The sequence below is a fragment of the Gossypium raimondii genome, chromosome 6 (assembly GCF_025698545.1).
Source record: "Gossypium raimondii isolate GPD5lz chromosome 6, ASM2569854v1, whole genome shotgun sequence".
In the NCBI taxonomy this organism is placed as follows: Eukaryota; Viridiplantae; Streptophyta; class Magnoliopsida; order Malvales; family Malvaceae; genus Gossypium; species Gossypium raimondii.
Window position 1 is genome coordinate 48519019 of NC_068570.1, and position 15486 is coordinate 48534504.

The 15486-nt window shown below is 33.6% G+C and overlaps 2 protein-coding genes across 5 annotated transcripts; both read left to right on the plus strand.

The window, feature by feature from the left end:
* The first annotated feature begins 2604 nt into the window (after window positions 1-2604).
* Window positions 2605-5385, plus strand: LOC105774498 (probable microtubule-binding protein TANGLED). 4 transcript variants are annotated; one of them, XM_052632123.1, is made up of 7 exons: window positions 2605-2997; window positions 3128-3307; window positions 3704-3759; window positions 3955-4097; window positions 4188-4246; window positions 4550-4731; window positions 4846-5385. In XM_052632123.1, the coding sequence occupies exons 3-6, from the start codon at window positions 3751-3753 to the stop codon at window positions 4720-4722; spliced, it is 384 nt and encodes a 127-aa protein (XP_052488083.1). In that variant the 5' UTR covers window positions 2605-2997; window positions 3128-3307; window positions 3704-3750; the 3' UTR covers window positions 4723-4731; window positions 4846-5385. The 4 variants fall into 4 exon arrangements, 3 of the variants coding, with proteins under 3 accessions (XP_052488083.1, XP_052488081.1, XP_052488082.1); XM_052632121.1 differs by having other exon boundaries at window positions 2609-2997; window positions 4878-5385; XM_052632122.1 differs by having other exon boundaries at window positions 2609-2997; window positions 3707-3759; window positions 4878-5385.
* A 3082-nt stretch (window positions 5386-8467) lies between these two features.
* LOC105773904 (protein STRUBBELIG-RECEPTOR FAMILY 6-like) lies at window positions 8468-14897 on the plus strand. Its single transcript, XM_052632905.1, has 16 exons — window positions 8468-8660; window positions 9502-9634; window positions 9721-9792; window positions 9882-9947; window positions 10047-10118; window positions 10213-10284; window positions 10392-10463; window positions 10545-10610; window positions 10701-10763; window positions 10850-11166; window positions 11863-12146; window positions 12764-13035; window positions 13497-13629; window positions 14013-14155; window positions 14254-14410; window positions 14515-14897. Exons 1-16 carry the CDS (start codon window positions 8570-8572, stop codon window positions 14674-14676), a joined length of 2175 nt encoding a protein of 724 aa, XP_052488865.1. The 5' UTR covers window positions 8468-8569; the 3' UTR covers window positions 14677-14897.
* Window positions 14898-15486: the final 589 nt, after the last annotated feature.

Here is a 15486-nt window from a genome sequence, read left to right on the forward strand (position 1 = left end):
TAGGACTAAATCTGGATTCAGGACTGGATCCAGGAAGAATAAATCTTGAATCTGTTTATGGGTTTATTCACTTGTGACATTCATAGTATGACATACCTAAATCTTGAGTGGATGACGAACTATGTATGTGTGACTCGTACACTTTGATGTAAGTAAAAGCCTGAGTTCGAATAGATAAGGAACTAAAAGTTAGTGTGTTGGGTGTACGACTTCTGCAGTATGTAGCGTCATTCACAACAGTGGAATTCATAGCCAGGGACTTGGGTAAGTGATATCCTTTTATTAGCATTACATGGTTAATGAAAAGTAAACATGGCCAAAAGTTATTCGTTTTTGTGATGAATGACTTGATTACTATTTGATAGTAATTGAATTTTCATAAAGGAAGATGTAATGGTTACCATGAGATGAAACAAGATCATATTGGGAGAACGAATATTATCTCAAAGAGATTAAGGATATCCTATGCGGGTAACACATTTATGACAAGGTCATTGGACAAACACATATAAAGTTGTTTTTGTAATGGTATGTTGTTGGGAGAGCTCAGTTACAATATTATAGTGGAATGACTTTGTGACTAAATGAGTTTATAATAGGTGAAATGATGAAACTTAATTATAAAACATTTGAGTCTCAAGTGCATATGTCCAATCGATCCCTCCGGTAGCTTATTGACACCAGAAATGAACTGCAGAATAAATCAAAAGAACATAAATGGGGGGTAGAACAATACATCTTAAGAAGGGCCATTTTATAAACCTTTTTTCGACTCAATGGGGGGAATATTTTTATACCCCTACCCAATTAAAGACACATGGAAAGTCGGAAGGCTGCCTGAGTAGCAAACTCGACAATGGCCAGTCGAAAGTTCACCTTTCATTCCAACCACTTGGACATGCAGAAACCATTTGCTGGCCTAAGCCTTGACCTTTTGTTAAGAACGTGATATCATTGGTTACCAAACCTTACGTGGGTTCAACTGCTTCGTACCACCAAGCTAGAATGAATGTCAGGATTTGTCTCATCATAGATATCCTCGTCCCATCAAAGACATCTAAGAACAATGAAGGAAGCATCGACTCTCCAAAGATACTAAGCCTATACTCTGTAAGCTTACCTTCAACACTTAGTCTTTATACTTTCCCTTTATATACTCTTTGTAACCTGTGACTTTTTACCCTGATTAAGTAAATCGGTCTCTGTAATTTTCATCACATCCTCCTCCATATCTTCTTCTTGTTGTATAACTGTATCAACAATTTCGAATTGAGAAGGTTGTCTTCAACGAGATAATTTCATATAACACATCATACATCAAGCTTTTTTGTCTAATCTTTTAGATAAAAACCAAGCAAATAAGGAGGAAACATTTTTCGGACTTTAGTGTGGGGCTATAATTCAAGTGCAGATTCAAATAAAAAAGTATTTCTTTTTTATAATTGTAGTTTAGTGATGGTCATGAACTCCATTACAAACCCCTCCAAAAGAAAAGGCTGTTAATCTGACCCGACAGCTTTTAGGTTTTATAGCTCTAATAATTTGTGCTATTTATATATTTTTAACTGTTTGTATTTTATTTAGAACCAAAAAAATGTTTGTATTTTATATTTATATTTTTATATATTTAAATATAAATTTAAAGATTTAGTTCTAAATATTTAAAATTAATTAACCTCGAACATTGATTCACATATTTATAAGTGGAAATATATACACTTTCAATTATAATATATAATCAAATCAATAAAATACAAAAAAATTAATAGAAAAACCAGATAAAATTCATAAATGGCATGCACAAAAATAGGATGAAAACCCACATATCAACTTACAATAAAACTTAAATCTGAATAGTTGAAAAATCCAAATACTTTCACCTAACCAACAAACCAAGACTTAACTAACCGCTCAAATATGGATTAACATACTATATTTATCCTAAATCTTGATAAAATAACTAATACCTTAAAAGCATAAAAAATGTATAATAACTTATTTGATCCTCCAATTTTATAAAAAAAATGTTTTAGTCATTTATTTAATTTTTCGCCTCTTTTAACTATTGAATTTGCATTGTTTGTCCAATTTCCCAAAATAAATAATAAAGTTAACTTCATTAACATTGTTGATGTGACTTTCATATGACATTACAGTATATACATTACTCATTAATTAATTTTTAAAATTAAAAAATTAAAATTGTATATTTTAATAATTTTGTACTTTTTAAAATAAATTTAATAACTTTAAATTTAAATTTTAAATTTTTAAAAAATTAATTAATTATTGTATTGGCTTTAACGTGGAAACCCATGTGTATGTTATATTAGCAAAGTTAATAGACGTTAACTTTTCTATTTATTTTAGGATGATTTGATAAATAATATAAGTTTAAGAGATAAAATAGATGAAAATTAAATAAATGACTAAAATGTAACAAAAATATTGTTGGAGAAAAACCTAATACCAACATGTTTGGTTGGGGGAATAGGAATGCATTCCCCCAATTCGGTGGCCCATGCCTATTCCATTGTTTGATTGGCTGTAATGAGTTATTACAGCCCTATTCCAAACGGGTTTATTCAGGGCAAAAGTGCCCGTTTACAATTCGGTGGTCTGGGTTGGGAATATCTATTCAACGAATGGGTGGGTGAAAAATTTCCTCTGATTACCCTTTCTTTCTCACATCTGAAGCTTTCCTCTTTCTCATTCTTCTCCCCATTTCCTCTGAGAGCAATACGTTAGCAATTTGGCACTGACCCTTGCCCGTTGAAGTCTAAATCCCAGCACCTTCCCACCAGAAACAGACGAGTTATGGTGGCAACTGCTTCACTGGTGAGAGCCAGCCAACATTGGGTCTTTGTCTCCATCTCCTACCTGTTTTAGAAATAGAAAGGAGAAAAAAATGGCGAAGAAAGCTTCAAAGTCGAAAAATGATCGTTTATATTCAACCTACGTTACTTCCGCTAAGAACCCATCAACAGCCTCCAATCAGTATTTCTCTCTTACCCATTTGCTTTATAGTATTTTTTTGCAGAATAAATTATGGCTTTCTTAGTTTGTTTTGCTTGTAAGGAATTTTTGGGATTAACAATAGACACTTTTGCTTGAAAAAAATTGTTAGTCAAACGGCGTTAAGAGTAAAATCAAGTGAGAACATGAAGAAGACAGCTGAAGAGAGTGTTGTTAGCGAGAGAGAAAACAGACCCAAGTAGAAGTCAAGATTCAAATCGAAGTTGAAGAAGAAAACAAAAATCGAAGATAAAATGCCTAAGAAACCCTCCACTGCTTTCTTTTACTTCTTGTGAGTATTGCTTATGAATCATTTTTGTTCATAGTATTGGTTAACATTTTGTTGATTATAACATTCCCCTGCCTGGAAATTTCATGCTTTTAGTCGTGTGCCCTTGTCGTGTAAGAGCTAAAATCTATCTGCTTATTTTTTGACTGTCTTTTTTATGCAAAATTTTGAGTTGGTTTTTTAGGCTTGCAAATGGATTGTGTTTCCTTGCCTGTAATGGAGCAAATGTATATGCAATATATATATATACATATATATATATGTATGTGTCTGTGTGTTCTGGAAAGTGAGCTTTGGTTCTTAAATCAAAGGATTTTGCCTGCTAGTGTTGTTGCAGAAATTGAATGTCCTGTGAGAGACATTAAACTAACAGATTTTTTCATTTTCTTATACTCAAAGAAGATTTTCGTAAGGAATTTCAAGAGCAGAATTCGGACATCAAGTCAATGCGCGATGTATGTTATGGTTTAAAAACACAAAATCTTATTTTAGAAAATGAATCTCTGTGTATTTAACGTATATGTTAACGAATCCTCCCCCATATTGTAAATTTGGGCACTGCATTTTCTAATCAAATCATGAGAAAAAAAAAGTGTTTTTTTTTTACTTATGGGGTTTTTGCTTTTTTAATTATTATTGGGATTTTGAAGGTGGAGAAATGTATGGCAAGATTGCAAGAGTTGCAGTTAACAGTTGCAGGAGGGTCTAAGGTTATATCAGGGGTGAGTTTAAGTCCAAGAAGTACTAGGGGTTATATGAGGACTACTCCCAAATGCAAGAAAGAGTCCTTGAGGTAAGATCAAATTTTGGTTTGTCTTCAACTGTGCCAAAAGGTTCAGTCTTTTTGTTTTGCATACTAAATTAGGTCGTTTTCAATTTGAAGGATGAAGAACTCTACTCCAAGGAAATCACCAGTTGGGAAGTTTCCAGCCACTGTAGGAGGTATATCCCTCTTATTTTCTTTATATTTTTAAATTTTGTGGCCTAGTTTCCCTCTCTTGAGCATTGTTTCTTGAATTTCCTATATAAATATCCACCACAAGGTAACTTTTAGAATGCCATATTTGTCTACCTCTTGTACTTTCTTGCACTTGAGTGTGGTTAGATACATATATACCCTAAACCCAATTAGACTAGCTTTCCTTTATAAGCTAATTTTTGATGAAATGATCTTTTTCAAAGTTCAACTTCGTTGAGCAAGCTAAGATGGCAAATAATTGGATTTATCCAACATTTTTGATGCAGGTGAATGTAGGAGAATGTCATTACCAGCAATGTTAGTAGGGGAAACAGTGGGTGAAATACTTCAAGCAAATCAATTTGCAAGACAGATCCTAGCTGTTGTTGATAACAAAACCAAAAATACTTCTGAGGATCCTAAAACTCCATTGACTGAACACAGGAAGCAAAGATATTAATTTTTAAAGGTAATTGCATGAACCAATTAAGTTAAAACTCAAATTTTTTCGTTGTTTTTTTTTTTTGTCGTGCCATGATATATTCCCTGTTCTGCTAAAATATATTGTTCCTGGTGCTTCTAGTCTCTGATGGAAAAGGATGATTCGAAATGCAGGCAGAATGCGGTGGTGGAGAGGAAAACCGTATTAGTCCCGAAAAGTGAGACCATAGTTCATGCAATTGTTACGAATGTTAAAACATTTGACTACCAATTAAGAAATGGTGATATGAAGCCAATAAAAGAAGGTTTGAATGGTTTGAAAACAACTTGGAAGCAGCGATCCAAAGGACGCAAGTGAAAAACGAGACTGTAGAGACTTGAGAGACAAAAGTGTTTGTATATGAGGTAAAATTGGATTAGATGGAGTGTGTTATATATATGTATATGGGACTGAGTGAATTTTGATAGGTATTAGCACTCGGGTCTCTAAAAGCCAACATGGTTAGTGTAACATCATCACCCAGTTTTATAGGGACAAGATTTTGGATATTATCTCAAACATTTTAAGGCCTATTAACTTATGGCGTAAATTTTAAGCATAATACCTATATTATTGTATAACCATAGATACAGCCCTCAATCTTTACCATTTTGGTTAATTTAGCTTGTAACATTTCCCTTTTATTTCTTCTTCAATTCTATTTAGATTCTACCAGAAAACAATTTCACATTTTTTCTTTTTAATCTTACTAGGTTAATATTTTACTATACCTCTATAGAACACTTGTCAATCTTTTGACTCTATTTATGGAATCTAAAAGTGTATCATTTAATTGTTTAAAGCACCATTTTCCAAATCTAATAAAATTCATCAATTTTATTTATTAAATTTTCTTCATAATAAAATTGAAGAAAAAAATGTGAGATTCCTCCTTAGAATTGAAAAGAAAAAGGACGAAAATTAAACCTATAATTTGCTCCAGATGAAACAAAGAGTTTGACGAATTCGTGGTGAAATCAGGTTTAGTAAGAGGGAATGGTTTAAATGCCAAAAAATTTGAAATCAATTTGGATTATTGTTATAATTGGTGCGGTTTTGATGTTGAAGAAGAGGATGAGTTCAATGTTTCAAATTTTATTAATAAGAAATTAAAGTAGATTATATATTATTTTTATAGTATTATATATTATGATTTTTTAATTCATATAATAATAATTATATTAAGAATTTTATTAAATTATATATTATTTTATTAAATTATTTTTAATAATAATCTTATTAAAATTTAATAACAATAACAATAATCATCTACCTAAAAAAATTTTGCTAAGGGTATTCTAGTCATTTTAGTTTTTTCCTTATGCTATTACAACATCATTCCATTCAACCAAACACAAGAATATTATTACAGCTCTATTCCATTCCATTCAACCAAACAAACTTATTACAGCTCTATTTCATTACAGCGAACCAAATGTGCCCTAAAAGAATGAAAGCCACGATGCAATTTGCAAATGGTATTACCACCGTAGGTCAATTTTTCAAGGAAATAACGAAATATATAATATTGTAATAAATTTATTATTATAATTTGTATAATTAATAGTTAATATAAATTTAAATGTAAAATTAATTAAATAAATAAAAGAATTTGTAAAAATTAAGATTCTTTTTAAATAAACGAAAATTTTGTTTCCTCTTTGTTAAAAGTAGGTTATGAGAGTGACCAAATATTATCAAATGAATTAGTTTGTTGTTAACTTATATACTAAAAAGAATTTTGTTATAATTTTTATGATTTTATTGACCTCATTACCACGCTTTGGAACTGCTCGAACAGTAGAAACAAGTTTATTTTCAAAGGCCAAGTTAACAAAGCTCAAAGTATATAGGAGAAGGCTAGTAATTTGAACAACGAATTTCATATTTACAATCCGGTGAATCCTCCCATATTAGCCCAGATTGGGGATACAAAGAAATGGGAGAGACCGTCGAAAGGCATTATCAAGATTAATTTTGATGCAACAGTCAACGATAATAGGATGGATTATGGAGTTATCATTAGAGATGAGGATGGGTTTGACTGGGGGGTGGTGGAGGCTTCAATGAGGGTAGATTTTCTGTACTGGAGGCTGAGTGCATAGCCTTGGAGAGAAGCATAGAGGTTGCGGACAAGTTAAACATTCTGGGTGATGTGACTTTTGAAACTGACAATGCTGGGTTGGTGAACAAATTGAATATTGGTGATGAGGACATTACCATTATAGGTAGTAGAGTTAAAAAGTGTAAAAAAGTTTTTAGTTTGTTTAATTCCGCCAATTTAGTTTGGTCTCATCGGTCATGTAATAGTGTGGCCGATTTAATTTGTACTAAAATGTGTAGTGAAGCTAGGAGGTAGTTTTTCGATATGGATTATCCAAAGGAAATCTATAATGCTGTTATTAGTTATATTATTTAATAATATGTTTTGACCCTTGGTCGTCTTTTACTCAAGAGAAAAAATATTTCTAAGGCCTTTTTGACCATTTAGCCTTATTAGTTTCAAAATTTTCTAATTTACTTCTAATAGAATAATATAAATCAAATTAAATAAATATGTAAAGGTTAAACATCAAAATTTAACATAAGAATTATTTTACTCATTCATCTATAAAAATTCATTTATCTAATTTTTTTAATAAAAAACTAAAATATAATATAAGAAAATTTATGGTACTTTTACTGTTAATACTCTCTATAACACAAATGTTAAAATGATTTTAAAAAGGAAAAATAAAAAGTCAAACATTTGGCGGTGGAATCACGGATTGTAAGCCTGTAATTTTCCATTGCAGATGCAAACAAGTTTGGGTCTGACACTCCTTCCAAAATGTCAGTCTAGTCGTCATCCTGAAACCCCAAAGCCTATCAACCCTTTCATTGCTTAAGAATCTATACCGAAATTGACGCTCGAAACTGAAACTATGCGAAAATTATGGTCACATAATTTACTTCTGTCAAAAACAAAAAGCAAGACAATGGGGTGGTTTTGAACCCCCAAAAAAATCAATGGGTAGTAATGGTATAATGATTACAAAAAAGATAAAAGTAATATTTAGTCCTTTAACTTGTCAGTTTTTCTCAATTTAACCGTTGACTTTCTTTTTAGTTTGCATTAATTCTTGAATTTGGTGATTTTTTAGTTTTGACCCATTTAATGGTATGATAATCTAATATTATATCACATCATTATCTAAATTTAAATATATATATTTTTTTATGTAACGATATGGCAAAATCTTAAACTGTCATATTCCAAAATATGATGTAAATTTCAAAAACAAAAACATATAAACCTTGTGAAAGTTAGCAATGCTATTTTCATATGAATCAAAGCAATGGTAGCATTTTAAATGAAAGAAATGGCAATTATCAAAGCTAGATACACCTACTAAAAGTGTAAGCGACTCCTTGCGTTTTCATTTTCTTATCAGTGCAAGTTACATTAAAAGAAAAGGAATTTGTGATGTTTATATATGTGAAAAAAGGTTAATTTAATTGATAAGTAAGGAAACATATTAAGAATTATTTAATTATTGATTAAAAATTATTTTATGTAATATTTATTGAATTAAAAAAGGTAATTCGTGTTATAGACAAGGGCAGCTTAATGTAAAAATATTTAACATTTCTGGGGTTTGGATTCTACTGGTAAGTCGTGTCTGCTAGCTTTTACTTAGTTGTACTGGCTAAATAAATATAAATTCTTTAGAGTTCAAAAAAATAAAGATTATCATTTAAAAAAAAAAAAAGGAAAGAAGAATAAGTATAAACCCAAAATCATTTCTGGTTAGTGGGAACTGGGAAGTGAGCATTTGGGAGAGAGATGACGGAAATTTGGAGAAAAGGTTTGGTTTTGGTGGTGCTTACAGTCTGCATTTTGGGATGTGCAAATGCTGCTACAGATCAAGGAGATGGTTTGTGTTACTTTCCCTTCGCCTTTTTCTCCATATTTTTTAAGATTTCTATATTCTGCATATGGCTACCTTTTCTTGCCGAATCTGTGTCATCTTTGGTGTTTCTTTTTTGGTTCTTTATCTGCTTTTAGCTGTTTGTGGCTTACAACGAACTTACTTGATTGCACTGCCTTTTTCTTGCCAAAACTTTGTCAGTTTTGTTTATTGTTTGCAAAGTTTTCACCTTGCTTTCAAAGGTGGGTTTCGTTAGATTCTGGAGATAAGAATGGGAAGTTTAGGATTTCAGTTCTGAATTCAATTCTACTCGTAACTTTGTAGGATATATATTCCTGGACGAAATTTCTAATTTTTTTGGCTCTTCTCTGAAGTGCTTCTTTCTGGAACAAGTTAATCTTTCTCCCCACTTCTCTTGCTGGGTGTCAATACAATTTTTTTCCATGCTTGTGGACTCATGGCTATCTTGCCTTACCATGAGTATAAGCTGGGATATAGCATTAGCCCAAATTAACTATTTGTTAAGACTGCATTATGAAGACCAAAAAGAGCTCTTGTATTTGTATGTCAGAATTCCCTGTTTTGGTGCGGTTCCTGTAGCTTTGGCTAAATTTCTGACTAACCATTTTGCTCATTGATAGCTAGGTCAGTAATCACTTGAAGGATGGCTAAATATATATTTACTAGAAAGATAAATTTGTTAAACATACATTGTGTGCATGGAAGCACAGTAGTCCATATGAGTGATTGTAATGAATTGGTTTCCATGAACGTTTGCAACCGAGAAGTGGAAGAATTTAATACTTGTGGTTAAAACTACTCTCCTTGTGGGATGTTTGATTTGCAGCTTCTGCCCTAGGGGTTATGTTCAGCGGTTTAAATTCACCACAGCAGCTAACTGGGTGGACCGCTAACAATGGTGATCCATGTGGGCAGTCCTGGAAAGGTGTTACTTGCTCAGACCGACGTGTCACTGAAATGTAATCTTCTTTTTTTTCTTTTTTCCTTTGAGATATCTTAAATCAGCTGATGCTAACTATTCTGCTATTTGCCTTTTTTTTTTCAGTAAGCTGTCAAATCTCGCACTTTCCGGGTCAGTGGGTTATAGCCTTCAAAGTTTGACATCATTGAAGGAACTGTAGGAAATCTAATCTTTAGTAGTGGATTGGTTTTCTTTTCTTACATCTATAAGGTAATATTTATAGTGATATTTGATCAAATCTGCAGGGACTTGAGCAATAACAATCTTGCAGGCGATATACCATATGATATTCCTCAAAACTTGCAGCGGTTGTATGTTTCAGACTTGTATTTGTTTCCTTTCCTATTTCTTCTGTTTCTTTTATTATTTTTTAACGATTTTTATATAATATATTGTTTACTTGTCTGCAGAAATCTTGCATTTAATCAATTTACTGGAAGTGTCCCTTATTCCATAAATCAGATGCATTCTCTTCAATACCTGTAAGTAGTGTTCCAAATATTCAATTGTTGACACAAGGTCTGTAGAAATTTAAATTCATGCACTCTTTTTTCTTTTCCATTTCTGGAAATGCAGAAATCTTGCACATAACCAGTTGCAGAACCAATTGAGTGACATGTTTGGACCACTTTCTTCCCTCTCTACATTGTAAAATGTTCTTCCTACCACCATTCAGATTATGTTGTTTTCCGTATATGCCTGTCTTTAAGTTAATTTAACACTGAGCTAACAGTTATCTTTATTCTTTGCTTCAGGGATCTCTCTTTCAATTCTCTGACTGGTGATCTCCCTGAGAGTTTTAAGAATCTTACTAGTATGAACTCTATGTAAGTAGTATAGGAAATATCTTTTGTGGAACAAGTGCATATGGTGGAATCTCCTGAAATGTGTTTTTTTCCCTTTTGCAGGTACTTGCAGAACAACCAGTTAACTGGCACTATTGATGTGCTTGCCAATCTTCCCCTTGACACTCTGTGGGTAACTGTTATCATTCTTTTGTTTCCATATAATGTAAATGACCCTGTAATACTAACCTTTGTGATAGTCGTTTTTATGTCTCACAGGTATGTCTCCAATAATCATTTTACTGGCTGGATACCTGATCAATTGAAAAGCATCAATTTGCAGTAAGCATTTGACTTCAAAATCAAGTGCCATGACTTCTTTGTATTAAAGTCCTTTGCAATTTCAATCTGAATAGTCTTCATGACAGGAAGGATGGTAATTCCTGGAGCTTGGGGCCTGCACCTCCACCTCCTCCTGGTACCCCTCCTGCCACTAGAAATAATAGAAATCACAAATCTGGTAGCAATAGTTCCCCATCGGATGGTGATTCTAGTGGTGGGCCTGGTGGGGGTAGCAAATCAGGGATTGGAGGTGGAGTCATAGCAGGAATCGTAATATCCATCCTTATAGTTGGGGCTCTTGTAGCATTCTTTCTGGTGAAGAGAAGATCCAGGAGGACATCCTCAGATATTGAAAAGCTTGATAATCAACCCTTTGCTCCTCTTCCTTCTAATGAAGTGCAAGGTAACACTCAGTCAATTTGCAACTCTGCATGGTGGCCACTTAAATGTCACCAAATAGCTATCTTTACTGTTTGCTCACGTTGCTTGGAATGCTGTTGCATTGGATTTATTGATGAAGAGATTTCGTGTCTTTCATTCAAGCTGCAGAAGCTATAAACTTACTCTTGTAGTTAATAAATCTCTTAAGAATATCCAGGACTTTCATTTAGAACTTATCTCCTTGGTTTTGTAACTTTAGACTCCAATTTGAATATGCTATGTATGCTCAAAGTAGTAGAAATGCAAAGAATTTATTATGTAAACAATTCAGTAGGTTAGAAGAAAATATGCTTCTGTGAAGATCCCTTCTTGACTCCATGATTTGGTAGGCATTTCTTCATAGATTGTGAAGTTAAGCCTTTTGCTTTCATAAAGGGATATGGGAGACTCTAACTGAAGCCTCTTGGTTCTTTTTTACTTTTAGCCCCCGGGCGGGGGGGGGGTGTTGTTTTCAAAATATTCTGATTTTATCATGTTGAAATGCTATTGTATACTGCTAGACGTAATTTAACTTGTGATTGCTGCTGTGGGCTGTACATAAATTGTATAGCATTTGTTTGCTTTTATAATGTCTATGTTAACTTTTTTTTATCTAAAACCTTTTTGCTTCTCTTGATCAAACTATTTGTTTCTTCTCACGCTTAAATTTGCATTGCAGAAATGAAATCTATACAGTCTGCCTCTTCAGTTGACACCAAGACCTTTGACACACCTGCTTCGATAAACCTTCGACCCCCACCTGTTGACCGTCACAAATCATTTGATGAAGAAGACTTTTCTAAAAAGCCTTTTGTTGTTAAGAAGGCTGTTGCAGCTCCTAAAAATGTTGCATCATATTCAATAGCAGACCTCCAGATGGCTACTGGCAGTTTCAGTGTTGAAAATCTTCTTGGTGAAGGATCTTTTGGACGTTTTTATCGAGCTCAATTTGATGACGGCAAGGTGTGAATCTTCCTCCCGCAAAATCTTTATTCATGTCAAAATTAATGGAGCATGATCTGTGCATTAATATTTTGTAGCAACTTCTGTTTTACTACATGCTCTATCTTGACAAATACTCTTTTCATAAGCATATTTAATCTTTGTATGTACCTCTATTTCTACAATCTTTAAGTGTGGTGCATGAGTTTTTTCAATAAGAATGTACTTGGTTGGTTGGAAAAGTGGAAGGAGGGTGTGGAAAAGTGAAAAGAAAATAAATTTTGAGTGTGCTTGGTAGGAAAGAAAAGTGAGAGGAAAGAAAATAAGAAAGGTAAAAGGTGGCCATTTTCCATCCTAGTACATAAAAACAAATTATTCCAAATGAGAGACATGTATGTTAGTTTCAAAATTATGCACTTTTCAAAAGTTTCATTTCCTTTCCTCTCATTTTTCAACTCAAAGAATGAAAATTATTTTCTTTCAATTTTTTCATCTTTCTTACCAAGCACACAAGCAAAACCTAAGAGATCCCTTTTTCATCTCCATAATTGTTTTGCCCGTAGTTAGTGCCATAAGTTTTTTAAGAATTTTCTACTCAGTACTCACCTTGCTGGTACCTTGTGTTCATACTGCCATAGGTTCTTGCTGTGAAGAAAATAAATTCATCAGTTCTTCCCAGTGAACTATCTGATGATTTTATAGAGGTAGTTTCGAATATCTCCGAGTTGCATCACACAAATGTCACAAAGCTGGTTGGCTATTGTTCAGAGCATGGACAGCACCTACTTGTCTACGAGTTCCACAAAAATGGCTCACTCCATGAGTTTCTGCATCTATCAGATGAGTACAGCAAGCCATTGATTTGGAACTCCCGTGTCAAAATTGCTCTGGGGACTGCACGTGCATTAGAGTAAGTCAATAATTTGATAATGGGTAACAATAGCCATTATTTCATCTCATTTTAGATCATCACAGCCGGTAGAAGGGGATGCCGTTAATCTCCTTTTACTCTTTTTCCCTCTTGTAAGCAGCTAATGTTGAGCCCCCTAATTCCCATTAACTTTTATTTTCCTCCCTAGTCTTCTTTTCCGTTTATACTGTGTTTCGGCATTTGCATCATGCATGTGAAACAGTTCACCAATTTTATGTAGATTGTGTTCAAGTTTTGCCAACTCTAGTTACTAGACCCTTTGAACCTTGCAAAGCCAAGTAGTTATGTGATGAGGTTAAACATATTGGCGTCCCTAGTTATACCCAGTTGATGACAATTGAGAATTAACTATTTGTAAATATGCTAGTAGTATCTATTGGCTGTTAGTGATTATTATCTCTTGTCAAATGGCTACAAAGAATTCATAATTTTTCTTAAAGGTACCTGCATGAAGGTTGCTCGCCATCTATTGTTCATAAAAATATCAAGTCAGAAAACATCTTACTTGACGCTGAACTCAATCCTCACCTTTCAGACTCAGGCTTGGCAACCTTTATTCCAAATGCAGATCAGGTAAATCTCATTAGTTCAGTTATTGAGTTTCCAGTTAGCTCTGCACAACTATGTTGTACTTCATCTATATTTGAACCTGTCTTGTCTCTTTTGTTCAATGGGATTCTTCTTTCCAATTACTTGCATTGCATATGTTAATTGGTATTTTTACAAGTTTTAGAGGTATCAAACCATTTTTTGACCACAAATGTAGTGACTGTTTGAAAAGTTTTAAAATGGCTTTCTATGCATCCTCAAAAAGCATTACGTTCCACTTGAATTAAATTTTGTGAATTTCATGGTCTATGAACAGTATCATTCAGGTCTCTAATGCACTAGGGTTTTCTGGTGCAGTTAATTGGATGCTAAAAGTGAATGATTAATGTAGGGTATTTGTCATGCAGGTACTAAATCATGATGATGTTACCATGTCTGGATACGGTGCACCCGAAGTTACCATGTCTGGTCAGTATTCTCTTAAGAGTGATGTTTACAGTTTTGGAGTGGTTATGTTGGAACTTCTCACAGGACGTAAGCCATTTGATAGGTGAGGGATCATCTATGAAGTATTTGGTATTCCATCATTCAATGTATTAGCATCCATTTAGTTCACCGCAATTCTAAGTAGGCGAGTGTTTTGAACAGCACAAGGCCAAGACTAGAGCAGTCTTTGGTTCGATGGGCAACACCTCAGCTGCATGATATTGATGCTTTATCTAAGATGGTTGACCCTGCACTTGAAGGGCTTTACCCGGTTAAGTCTCTCTCTCGGTTTGCCGACGTTATTGCACTTTGCGTCCAGGTAATGTTTTTGGTTGAAAAATGCCAAGACAACTTGTGAGCTGCTTGTTTCATCTTCAGTACTGTAGCATTTAACTGATCCTTTTAATTGTCTCTCTGGAACAGCCGGAGCCCGAATTCCGGCCTCCTATGTCGGAAGTGGTTCAAGCATTGGTTCGACTAGTGCAACGAGCTAACATGAGTAAGAGAACAATAGGGACAGACCAAGGTGCATCTCAGAGAACCGATAACGCTGTCGCTGATGATGCACATGACTACGTGTCTTGAATGGATATGAAGTAGACGCTTTGACTGTTATGGTGACGAGGACTTTAGATTGTAATCATGTCGAGTATTATTGTTTTATGGTAATATTATTGTAACTAATAAAAACATACACCCCCTAACTTTAGCCTAAGTTTCAAATCAGCCCTTCACTTGGTAATCTGTTGCATGTAGTCCAACCCCATCAATTGAAATTCTTTCACCGTTGTGTGCATGTTAAACACTACATTTTCCATTTTATTCCCTTCGATAAATATCACAGGAAGCTGCAGATGTAATAATGCCCTAAAAAAGGAAAATTCCACAAATATTTTTCCCTTGTTTCTGCAACGTTTTCCCCTTTCTATGTGGTAATCCCTAATGAAATAAATAAAAGGGTTAATATATATATATTGACTCTTGAACTTATCCATTTGCATCTAGTTCGTTTTTAAAGTTTTTTTTGGCCTTAATTGGTCTTTAAACATCTATTTCGTCAGTCAGATCTCTGCACCATCAAAAAATACTGAAAAGATGAATCGTCAGAACTATATTGATATGTTGATAATACATTGTTTTTATAGAGACTGATAAGCAACTAACTAGTAACTGACCAGTAACCAACACTACAACTATTAACTAGTCATAATAGACTAAGGGCTCAGTGTGGTGAGATTTAAAGAGTAAAAAAATTTGAACTGAAACGCAGCTCCAGTTGCGGTGTTTGGCAAGCACACCAGTAAGCATTTCTCACCTCACTGTAACCCAAAATATTGGTTTGGAAGTCCAAAAATAAGGGTAATTATTATTTTACTCCTCCAATTCTTCTTTTAT